Source organism: Podarcis raffonei, chromosome 13, assembly GCF_027172205.1.
Source record: "Podarcis raffonei isolate rPodRaf1 chromosome 13, rPodRaf1.pri, whole genome shotgun sequence".
Classification (NCBI taxonomy): Eukaryota; Metazoa; Chordata; class Lepidosauria; order Squamata; family Lacertidae; genus Podarcis; species Podarcis raffonei.
In genome coordinates, this window is record NC_070614.1 from 31,913,414 (window position 1) to 31,926,297 (window position 12,884).

Below are 12,884 nucleotides of genomic sequence, written 5' to 3' on the forward strand. Positions count from 1 at the left end.
AGCTTTCAAATGTGTGTAGGAGTTGCCACTGTCATAATTTGAAGTACATCAGTGTAACTGGTAAATCAAGAATATTACAACACATGGAATAGTAGGCTCATTAATAACTCAATATAGTGTTGAGTGAATCCCTGATAACTGTAGAATAACACGGAATTTTAACAATAGTGGCTGGCTTGTGTAGCTGCAAAGTCCTTTGCTTTCATTCAGTGGCAGTTGTTAGGCCAAAGACAAATTAACAAAGGGGTCATTGGAGGAATTTATATGATATATGGGAAAATAGAATACAGAAGGGATAACAATACACATTTGTTCTATTTAATCCAAACATAGAGAGGTAGTGCTGAGGCAAATGGTCTGCTTCTTTTTAAATCTTGGTCTCAACTGGTCAGTCAGGATAGACCAGAAGTCGGAGGCCATGACATGGTAGAAGAGAGGGAAGGAACAAGAGGAGACTGGGAGAAGCAGAGCTGGCAGCCATTGCAATGGAGGGAAAGTAAGAAGACCGAGAAAAAGCTGGAGAAGTCTGATAATTGGTAAATAAAAAGCTGGTAATTGTCTGAGGCCAATTACCTCAGTGATGACTTACAGGGAGAAGGGAGAAATGCATAGCGCTAGGCTGGATGTAACAGTACAGCAAATAAACAAAACAGGATGAGATCTAATGATAGCAAAAGTCTGAAGCTCAAAGAGTAAGGGCTCACCAGGAGGTCTCTGACACTAATTTTTTGAATCCATAGGTCTTCTCAGTTGGAAGGAGGGAAGTGACATCTCCTTTTGTGTTATACTCACACTAACCCTGATTTAGCTCCAGTAGCACAGTAGTTTGTCTCCACATAATTGACAGGCATAGAGGAAATGAACTTAGAGAGATTTGGCTTCCTATTTCCTTCTTTCAGAACCTCATAGATCAACACATAATGATGGAACACAAAGATAGAGAGACACAGGTGCAAGACAGCACAATGCCTGGAGAACAAAGTGTTCACATGACACAAACAATTAAGCCACGTCACTTGTTACAGGACAAGGATGTTTGATAAGTTGTTATCCGTTCTGCTTTGGAGGGAAATATATCTAGCCCCCACAATCAATCACTCAGCATGATTGAAAACTATCCATGGAGTCTTCCCAACAGCCATTTTTATGAAGTGCAGTCAGTGCTACCTAACATTTTATCCGTAGCTGTGTCAGACTTTAAAGTCCTGTTAAACAGTTGTCAACACTTAACCTTTCTTATTATGTCCCCCCCCCCCACTCTCCTGAATGTGCAGTTCTTTGTACAGTGAAGGAAGCCCTCTGAGGAGTCCTGATGCCTTCTGGAGATAGAAATCCATGGCAAAATGGAAAGGAAAAACCAAACCACTCTGAAAGAATTCACCTTTTTGGGACTGTCAGATGACCCTAAACTCCAGAGCCTCCTCTTTGCTATTGGACTGATGATCTACGTAATCACCTTAACAGGGAATCTAACCATCATTATTTTAATACAGGCTGACCAGCACCTCCACACTCCTATGTACTTCTTGCTGAGCAACCTGTCATTTACAGAGCTCTGCTACATCACCACCACCGTGCCAAAGATGTTGTGGGACCTTCTGTCCAAGGACAAGACCATCTCCTTTGCAGGCTGTGTGATCCAGATGTATTTTTTTCTAACCACAGCTGCCACGGAAGGCGCCCTCCTTTCTGTCATGGCATATGATCGCTATGCCGCCATCTGCCACCCACTGCGCTACACTTTGCTCATGAGCCAGCCGATCCTCAGGTGGCTTTTGGCTGCTTCATGGACCATTGGAAATATCAATGCCATTGTCAACACATCTTTTATATTCTCCCTGAACTTCTGTGGCTCCAATAAGATTATGCATTTCTTTTGTGACATCCCACCTCTCCTGCACCTCTCCTGCTCGGATACCTCCCTTGCTGAGTTGGTGACTTTCATAATCTCCGGAAGCATAATGATAACAACAGTCTCCTTGATTGTACTCTCCTACATCCTCATTGTCTCAGCTGTACTCAAAATTCATTCAGCACCGGGTAGGATCAAGACATTCTCGACCTGTGCTTCCCATCTTACTGTGGTGAGCATCTTCTACAGCACAGCCATCTTCACCTACATGTCTCCTTCCTCCAGCCGCTCCATGGAACAGGAGCGCTTGATCTCTGTTTTATACACCATCATCACTCCTTTTCTGAATCCCCTCATCTACAGCTTCAGAAACAGGGAAATGCAAGTTGCATTTCTGAATGTTCTTGGAAAGAAATAACACGTTGCATTCTGAAAGCTCAGATTTTTCTCTCCACAGACAAGTTGGGGTTTGTGCTAAATTGTGAAACATCAAATAATCAGTTAATAAAGAAGATTTTCCATCTATTATTTAGCTCACTTTTCAAAGTAAAAAATGCTAAATTCTCCTGAACCACTATACAGTAGTGACTATAATATTAGTAACACCCCAAAACTGACATCTGCAGATATTGTTAAATATTCAAAGAATGAGTGAAGATAGAGGGAGAGGAGCAATATTATTATATTCCTGTACTCCCATAACTCTTACCAAAGTGTCAACCATTCCTTGCTGTGGCTAGCAAGGGAAAGATGGAAAAATAAAAACTCAGCCAATAAATAACAAACCCCATCTTAGAGTTATCTTACTAAAGTCTGGGGAGTAGGGAAGTAGACAGCTAAGATCACTATCAGGGCTTATGTGTAACTTAAACATGTGATTTCACATCGCATGCATCTATCTATATATCATCCATATCTATATCTTTATCTATCTATATCCAGAAAGGGTGGAGTAAATTTTCTTTTCCTTTTCTTTTTTTAATTCTTTTTTTCAGATTTTAAAATTTACAAACAATTATCAAACAACAAACAAAAAAGAGAATTCCAAAGAATCTCCTGGGCTTCCGTCCTCCCTTTTGTGGGTCCTTATATTAACCTTTCCTCCCTCATCTTGCCTATTAATCCAAATCTATTAAATCTCCATTATAACCAAAATTCAACATTAAACTATAAGTGGTGCTCCAATCCTACTAATAATTTGAATTGTTTACAATGGCTTTTAAGGTAAATTATATATTTCCCCCATTCCTTATCAAAAATTTGGTCTTCCTGAATTCTGATTCTTCTGGTCATTTTTGACATTTCGGCATAGTCCATCAACTTAATCTGCCATTCTTCTCTGGTAGGGCTCTTGGTGCAGCAAACTAAATATGACATAATAGGCATCACTGAAACCTGGTGGGTAAAGTCCCATGATTGGAATGTAATAATGGAGGGATACAATCTATTTCAGAGAAACAGACCAGACAAGAAAGGAGGAGGAGTGGCGTTATATGTCAGGGATGTGTATACCTGTGAAGAGATCCAAGATTTAGAACCTCAAAGCCAAAGTGAGAGCATTTGGGTCAAAATTAAGGGAGAGAAGAATAACAGAGGCCTCATTGTGGGAGTTTACTATAGATCCCCAAGCCAAACGGAGGACATAGATGATGCCTTCCTGGAACAGATGGCCAAGCATGCAAAAGGACGGGAGATAGTAGTAATGGGGGACTTCAATTACCCGGATATTTGTTGGATGTCAAACTCAGCCAAGAGCATGAGGTCAAACAGATTCCTCACTGGCCTTGCAGACAACTTCATTGTCCAGAAAGTGGGAGAAGCAACAAGAGGAACAGCCATTTTAGAACTGGTCCTAACCAATGTTGATGACCTGGTTAGTGGGGTAGAAGTGGAAGGATCATTAGGTGCGAGTGATCATGCTCTTCTGAAGTTTACTATACAGCGGAAAGGAGCAGCCAAGCATACTAGGACTCAATTTCTTGACTTTAAGAAAGCCGACTTCATAAAACTGAGGGAAGTGCTGGGTGAGATCCCAAGGACAGTAATACTAAAAGGAAAGGGAGTTCATGATGGCTGGGAGTTTGTTAAGAGGGAGATAGTAAAATCACAACTTCAGGCAATACCATTGAGACGGAAACATGGAAGGTGCCTAAAGAAGCCAGGGTGGCTATCTAAAGAACTTTTAACTGAGTTAAGATTAAAAAAGGATGTGTACAAAAAATGGAAAAGGGGGGAAACCACCAAAGAGGAATTCAAACAAATAGCCAGCACATGTAGACACAAAGTCAGAAAAGCTAAAGCACAGAATGAACTCTGGCTTGCTAGAGAGGTTAAAAGCAACAAAAAAAGGCTTTTATGGGTATGTCCGTAGCAAAAGGAAGAACAAAGAAACAGTGGGGTCACTCACAGGAGAAGATGGTGAAATGCAAACAGGGGACACAGAAAGGGCTGAACTCCTCAATGCCTTCTTTGCCTCAGTCTTCTCCGATAAAGAAAACAATGCCCGACCTGAAGAATTTGGAGCAAATGATTCAGCAGAGGAAACACAGCCCAGAATAACTAAGGAGATAGTACAAGAATACTTGGCTAGTTTAGATGTATTCAAGTCTCCAGAGCCAGATGAACTGCATCCAAGAGTATTAAAAGAACTGGCAGATGTGATCTCAGAACCACTGGCAGTCATCTTTGAGAATTCCTGGAGAACAGGCGAAGTCCCGGCAGACTGGAGGAGGGCAAATGTTGTTCCTATTTTCAAAAAGGGGAAAAGAGAGGACCCAAATAATTACCACCCAGTCAGTCTGACATCAATACCAGGGAAGATTCTGGAGCAGATCATTAAGCAAACTGTCTGTGAGCACCTAGAAAGGAATGCTGTGATCACCAATAGTCAGCATGGATTTCTGAAAAATAAGTCATGTCAGACTAACCTGATCTCGTTTTTTGACAGAATTACAAGCCTGGTAGATGAAGGGAACGCAGTGGATGTAGCCTACCTTGATTTCAGCAAGGCATTCAACAAGGTGCCCCATGATATTCTTGTAAAGAAGCTGGTAAAATGCAGTCTTGACTATGCTACCACTCAGTGGATTTCTAACTGGCTGACTGACCGAACCCAAAGGGTGCTCATCAATGGTTCCTCTTCGTCCTGGAGAAGAGTGACTAGTGGGGTACCACAGGGTTCTGTCTTGGGCCCGGTCTTATTCAACATCTTTATCAACGACTTGGATGATGGACTCAAGGGCATCCTGATCAAATTTGCAGATGACACCAAACTGGGAGGGGTGGCTAACACCCCAGAGGACAGGATCACACTTCAAAACGACCTTGACAGATTAGAGAACTGGGCCAAAACAAACAAGATGAACTTTAACAGGGAGAAATGTAAAGTATTGCACTTGGGCAAAAAAAAAATGAGAGGCACAAATACAAGATGGGTGATACCTGGCTTGAGAGCAGTACATGTGAAAAGGATCTAGGAGTCTTGGTGGACCACAAACTTGACATGAGCCAACAGTGTGACGCGGCAGCTAAAAAAGCCAATGCAATTCTGGGCTGCATCAATAGGAGTATAGCATCTAGATCAAGGGAAGTAATAGTGCCACTGTATTCTGCTCTGGTCAGACCTCACCTGGAGTACTGTGTCCAGTTCTGGGCACCACAGTTCAAGAAGGACACTGACAAACTGGAACGTGTCCAGAGGAGGGCAACCAAAATGGTCAAAGGACTGGAAACGATGCCTTATGAGGAACGGCTAAGGGAGCTGGGCATGTTTAGCCTGGAGAAGAGGAGGTTAAGGGGTGATATGATAGCCATGTTCAAATATATAAAAGGATGTCATATAGAGGAGGGAGAAAGGTTGTTTTCTGCTGCTCCAGAGAAGCGGACACGGAGCAATGGATCCAAACTACAAGAAAGAAGATTCCACCTAAACATTAGGAAGAACTTCCTGACAGTAAGAGCTGTTCGACAGTGGAATTTGCTGCTAAGGAGTGTGGTGGAGTCTCCTTCTTTGGAGGTCTTTAAGCAGAGGCTTGACAACCATATGTCAGGAGTGCTCTGATGGTGTTTCCTGCTTGGCAGGGGGTTGGACTCGATGGCCCTTGTGGTCTATTCCAACTCTATGATTCTATGATTCTAGGGTCTTCTTTCCATCTCTGGGCTAGTAACATCCGAGCAGCAGTGGTCGCATACATAAATAGTCTTTTCTGATCCGTTGGAATTTCAGCACCTAGAATTTCTGAAGGAAAATTTCAGGTTTTTTAGAAAAAGTTATTTTAAACATTTTTTCCAGTTCATCATACATCATCTCCTAGAATTCTTTTACTACTTTACATGTTACTTTACAAGGGTGAAGTAAATTTTCCCCTTGTGATCTTAGCAGAACTTTGAAAGAGCAGCATTCAGAGGAGCAACAAGCAAGTTCATATTAGGCATAGGAACTTGTGACCATGGGTGTTCGCAATATTTTTCAAGTAGGGAGCAAGTTCTTCCAATTTTCAAATTATGCTCCCGTCCCAAGTACCATTCCATGGTGCCTTCAACTCCCTTCACCTTAATATTTTGTATCTGAGTGACCCACTCTAAACATAAATCCCAAACATGGTGCAGTACAAGTGATTTAATTCCCCTTTCCCCCCCCCCCCATTTTGCTATCATGGGGACTCTTATTTTAATTTTATTTTTTGCCCACCTGAGCCTTCCTGATAGGATATACATCATTAATTTAAAAATCAATAACCACAATCCAAGACAAATGTGACAAAGGCTGTTGATCTCAGTGGGCTTAAGCACGCTTAACTCTGCTTTGGCCACTGAAAAAATAACGGGTTGCGTCCAGACTAAGGGCCCCTCCAGACTGGTCTTTTATTGCAGGTGTATTCTGCAACATATTCTTAACACAATAATTGTGCATTAGTGATAGAGCCATTCTGCTTTAGTTGGTTCTGCAATGCTCCCCCAGTACTACCATATTAAGATTAATTAGGCTGTCTCTTTATGATGATATTTCAGCTGCATAGAATAAATGGATATGAAGTGCAATAAATACTAGGTGGAATTATATGGTAGACATGAGGATCTACAACTTAGGTTAAAAGGAGGTCCATGCTGCAGAAATATGTATAAATGAATAGAATCTATCTAACAGGCTTGGTCATTCATTTCTTTAATTCAAATTGTTTTTTACTCTATACCACTAGATAAGAATATTCAGACTTAGGGTCAATCACATCCAAACACATGCATTTTATTAATTTGATTTTCTTATAGGTAATAAGATACATTTACATTTATGTAACTAGTTTTTCTCCAGTCATTAGTTTGGGGTTTAGTCAATCAGCTAGCTACAAATCCACCTAACAGTTATGAGAAAGTTGCACTTCAGGTCACCACCTTTGTAGAATGTGGTCAAAGCAAGGAGCTGTGCAAAACTGAACTTTAGAAGGGAAAAGTCGAAACAATATTTTATGCATTATTTTGGATGCCTAAAGGGCTTTACAAATGTTATTCTTTTCCTTCACAATAAGCCCCATTTTACAGCTACTACAAATTGGAATTGCTCAAGGTCACAGTATGGGCCCTTGACAGTGATGGGTTTGAACCCATCAAAGTCTAAGTCCAACATCCTAACCCTATCCACTTCACTGTATCAGATCCAAAATAGCAGCTTGGGGTGTGTGTCTGCTATTGTTGTTCTTCCCCCCCCCCCCAGAAAGTTGGGAGATACCTATGTTTAAGGAGTCTCAATTGGGTTTCTCCCATAGGGCCATGATGCCACTGTACAAGTTTCCTGATCTCCCAACTTTAATTGGAATTGCTTCTGTAAACTAAATGAGGGTACTAACATACCAGGATGACTGCTAAATAAAATACATAGCACGTTAGGTGCATATAGCCCTACATATTTCACAGGATATATATTTGCTCAGGTTGCTTCTGTCCATTTAGCTTCACCACATACAAGCCTGAGTGAGCATGTCATGGGAAGATGGCTGAGGAGAGATTGCAACCAGAGACTTCCAATTATTATTGAAGTTAAACTGAGGGAGACTGGTTCTTCTGTAAAAGTTATGTGATCCATCTACATCATTTAGCACAGCAGCTGACCTGACTGATTGACTGAAATTTCCCCAGCAGAGACAAAAAGATAGGATCCATTTCAGGGATAAAAAATCAGCTCTTCCATGACTGGCAAAGCATGTAACTACAGAAACACAGCATCTGCCTTTGACCTGGGACTCACCATAATGAAGGAAAAGTGTAAGTAGAATAGGAAATGCTACCATGGACACTCAATATGACATTGGAGAGAATCCTTTGGAAGGCAAAAGGGGCATTGCAGAATTAAGACTTTAATGAGCAAGGATTATGATATGGTGAGGGGAAAACATGACTGTAATGGGTATGAGTGTTGTGAAAATATGTTAAAAGAAGGAATAAAAATAAGGATGAACTATTAAAGCTAAAGAATAACCACAAATTTATTATGATCACAAAGTATAATGTTATCAGGGGCTACTAGTTGTGATTGCTATGATCTAGCTCCAGCGTTAGAGGCTTTTTTTAAAGCTGGAACGCACCGGACCTCAGTTCTAGTACTTCTCAGGTGGGTGCCATTGCCACTATAAGAGAACAAAGGAGGCATTCATGGTGAGTTCTGGCACCTCTTTTTCTAGAAAAAATAGCACTGAGTTTGCCTCTGGATACCAGTTGCTAGGGTTCAAAAGCAGAGAGAGCAATGTTGCACTCAGGTTCTGTTTGAGAGAACATAGTAGAAAAGGATGGTGGACTAGGTGAGCCTTTGGCCTTGGCCTGATTAACCAGGGCTAATCTATTGTTCTTATATTATTCAGAGTGCACTATTAATATATTGTACAAATCTGAAAAATAATAATAACCAATGATTGAATAAAAGTGTGTTTTGAAATAGAAAGTATATCATTGCCCTCTGATTACCTGTGCCTGCAACTATCTATTTAAAAATAATAAAACCTTGAGGCATTACTCCATGAAGACTAACTCAATTAAGATCATCTGCATGAGTAATGCATACTTCCAAAAATTAAGAGTGCTTTGAAAATTCTTGATTACTTATTGTTGGGAGTGTACACATTTACAATGGTACATTTTTCACCCATCAATTTTTTCCATCAAAATCAAATACTGACCTCGTTGATTGCACTGCAATCTGTGACAAGGAGAATAGGGCCATCTACCTTTGGGAGCTGAGCTCAGAAATTCTATTGTAGGTATCGGCTGGTGTGCTGATATGTATAAGCAATGATCTGGTGAGAGTTGGAAGGAAGAGGGCTCTGTTAAAAAGGGGACATTTTGATTTCATCAAATCAGATAAAAGATCACAATAATGTTTCTGGAGAATGTCCCAACAGACCAACTTGGAAGCCATAATTGGAGTAGATGTAGTATGTAGTAAAATAAACTATTTGAAAACAACTGAAAAGCTTCCCATTTCCATCTAGCTCCTGAATGAATATTTCAAGATTTGGAAATGTTTCAGCTGTTCTAGCAGCACATGTGTTTAGCAGTCTGACACCACAGTCAGTTATTGCTACTGTTCTAAAAGCCAATGTGGTGTCATAGTTAGACTGACATAGTTAGCGTTGGACTGATCCTTGGATAGCAGGATTAAAATCTCCACTCACCCGTGAAGCTGACTGAGTGACCTTAAGCCACCCACAGTCTCTTAGCCTCACCTGTCTCATGTGGTTGTTGTGTGGATAAGATGGGAACCATTTATGCCACCTGGAGTTCCCTAGAGGAAAGGTGGGATATAATTGCAGTAATAATATAAAATATAATGAGTAAAAGGAAAATTAACTAAACTAGTATATTTTTCTGTGGACTTATCATCTTTAAACTCTTTCCCCAAACTGCAACTCTTTCTTCATGCTACAAAGGAAAACTGAAATTAGGGGGGTTATAGCATTAGTTATATTTTTAGGAGCATCGGAAGGATGTGAGAAGTTGCCTTATTTTGAGTCAAACCACTAGTTCATCTAGCTCAGTGTTATATACATTTACTGTCAGTGGTTGTCCAGGATTTTTTGGGTAGGAAGACCTCCCCAGCCCTACTTGGTGATGCCAGGGACTGAATTTGGGAGCCTTTGCATGGAAAACAGTTATTCCACTACTGAGCTTTGACTTTTCCTAGAAACCTAGGTCTTTAACTACAGGAGCTCTTACCAAAATAACAAATTAGTCGCTAAGGAAACATATCACTGATTTTTCTAGAATGATTTTTCTTAATTTATTTTAATTATATACTAAATATTCCACTTTCTTTCAGAAGGAACATATGTTGGTAAGATGACCTTCAGAAACATCTCTAAAACCATTGTTACTGAGGTTGTCCTACTTGGCTTCTCTAATCTCCACCAGTTTCAAAAACCACTCTTCTTCCTCTTCCTTGTCATGTACATACTGACTTTGATTGGGAACACTTTAGTCATCGTCATAATCCATGTGGACCACCGTTTGCATACACCAATGTACTATCTACTCAAGAACCTCTCCTGGCTGGAGATCATCATCACCACAACTGTCACTCCGAAGATGCTCACCCTACTTATCTCAAAGGAAAACACCATATCTTTTGTTGCCTGTGCCTTGCAAGGATATATCTACTTTGTTGCTGGTTCCACTGAAGTCCTCCTTTTGGCTGCTATGTCAGTGGATCGCTATGTGGCTATCTGCAACCCTCTGCGGTATACTGCTATCATGAACTCCCGTGTCTGCGTGCTAATGGTCCTGTCTTGTTGGTTCTGCAGCTTCTTTTCCATCTCTGCCTCCATGGTGCTGAAGGCAGGACTGCCTTTCTGTGGCTCCAATGTTATTGACCACTTTTTCTGTGACAGTGGCCCTCTTTTGGAAATGATCTGTGCTGATGTTCGCTTTCTCCAGGCCTTAGATTTGGCAGTTTCCTGCTTCATGCTTCTCAGCTCTGTATCTGTAACAACAATCTCTTATATCTGCATCATTGTCACTGTGATTAGGATACCCTCTGCTAAAGGCAGAAAGAAAGCCTTTAGCACATGCACTTCGCATATCACTGTGGCATCACTTTATTATGGCAGCTCCATCTTCATCTATATCAAGCCAGCTGGCAGCTCTTCAATGGAATTCAACAAAATAGCCACAGTATTCAACACAGTAGTGACCCCATTGCTAAACCCTATTATTTACAGCTTCAGGAACAAGACCGTGAAGGAAACACTGAGAGATGCATTGAGAAGACTGCAGGCCATTTTAAAAAGTGAGGCCTGAGATTGTTGAAGCATACTTGGAGAGATGGAATCTTGATTCATTTTTCCGAATTGCCCCTATATAGAAGAAGAAGAAGAAGAAGAAGAAGAAGAAGAAGAAGAAGAAGAAGAAGAGTAGTAGTAGTAGTAGTAGTAGTAGTAGTAGTAGTAGTTTGGATTTGATATCCCGCTTTATCACTACCCTAAGGTGTCTCAAAGTGGCTAACAATCTCCTTTCCCTCCCTACCCCACAACAAACACTCTATGAGGTGAGTGAAGCTGAGAAACTTCAGAGAAGTGTGACTAGCCCAAGGTCACCCAGCAGCTGCATGAGAAGGAGCGGGGAATCAAACCTGGTTCACCAGATTATGAGTCCATCGCTCTTAACCACTACACCACACTGGCTCCTACATGGGGAGAAGGAGCGAGAGAGAGGTAGAGCTGTTCTGCTTGTCCCCCACTTCTAAACAAAGTATGCAGCAGACAGGAGAGGCCTATCATGGGTATGGGAATGAACAAAGGTTGAGTGGAAAGAAAGAGGTTGTTGATTAAACTAGTTTTCCTCATTATATTTCAGAAAGCAAAACCTGTTGTGGAGTGACATTGTGTGGGAATCCTGAATTCTTGCCTAATATCACACTGAGGTTCTATATCTAAGCTTTATGCAAGGAGCATATGTGAATCTATCCCTGACAGTCCCTTTACACATAAAAGGAATATGCCTAATTACAAATGTGTCAGGGAAAAGCAAATCTTTCTGTTTTTAGAGGTTTGCAGATTCTTATGTGTTCTGCAGAAGGTCGAGGAATGACCCGTCAAGTAAGACATTAACCAAGTTGCAGTCAAAAACTTCTGCCACCACCACAGAGGAAGAAGAGACATTGGAGGAGGATGTGCCTGGTGCCTATCGCTGGGGCCATGCCCTCTGCACCAGCCCCAGAGGACTCTGGGGCAGCTTGTGTCTGAGTTTCCTACCTGCTCAATGCCTGCTTAGTACCAGTAGTTTTGTGCAACTTATAGGGTGCTTTCAATAAACTATCTTTAGGATTTCTCTGTGTGTGCTGTGCATTCTTGTGGAGTGGGATTGCAATGCTGGATAAGGTGGGTGTTTGGGGTCTGTGCAGTGGGTGCAATGTGGGTGCAACATGGGTGTTCTGGTGTGCTCCCATGTGCTTGCTTACCTGGCCACACTGTCCCATGCTGTTGGTGCACATACCTGTGTGATAAGAGCATGTGCTGATGTGTGGCACACACATTGTGCTGATTGCCTGCCCCAATGAGCACTGCTAGAGACTCTGTGTGCACTCTGTGCCCAGTTTGTTTGTATTCCTGTGCTAGCAATTATGAGCCATTGTTGGTGAGCTATCTGTACAGTTCATACACACCTGATCAGGAGACTTGAAAACTCTCCTTGTGTGTCACAAGTGCACCCCATTCCCTGGTAGGTAATGCCAGGTGAGCTGGCTCTCTGGGTTGTGGTACTTTCCTTTAGCTCGACTAGGCTAGTGCTGGACATTTACAGGGTGTGAATCTGGCATAATTTATACAGGCTTAAGTTCCACCAGCTTGCTGCATTCAAGAATGCTCAGTTAAGTCTCATGTGCCACATATGTGACAAATAATAATGTATGGAATGAATAAAAAACAACATTCACTGAGATATATCCACTACCACACTGCACAAAACAAAATAAATTGAAGCAAGGGCTCATCCACACATCTGCTTGTCTCCTGTGCAGGTTAGAGTGGTTTTCCACTTGTCCCATGCTTTC

The 12,884-nt window shown here is 41.4% G+C and overlaps 2 protein-coding genes across 2 annotated transcripts; both read left to right on the forward strand.

Moving 5' to 3' along the window:
• The first annotated feature begins 1,343 nt into the window (after positions 1-1,343).
• LOC128399348 (olfactory receptor 5F1-like) lies at positions 1,344-2,270 on the forward strand. The gene has a single exon (XM_053360691.1). It carries the CDS (start codon positions 1,344-1,346, stop codon positions 2,268-2,270), a length of 927 nt encoding a protein of 308 aa, XP_053216666.1.
• A 7,907-nt stretch (positions 2,271-10,177) lies between these two features.
• LOC128398759 (olfactory receptor 6M1-like) lies at positions 10,178-11,134 on the forward strand. The gene has a single exon (XM_053360012.1). The coding sequence runs from the start codon at positions 10,178-10,180 to the stop codon at positions 11,132-11,134; it is 957 nt and encodes a 318-aa protein (XP_053215987.1).
• The last annotated feature ends 1,750 nt before the right edge of the window (positions 11,135-12,884 follow it).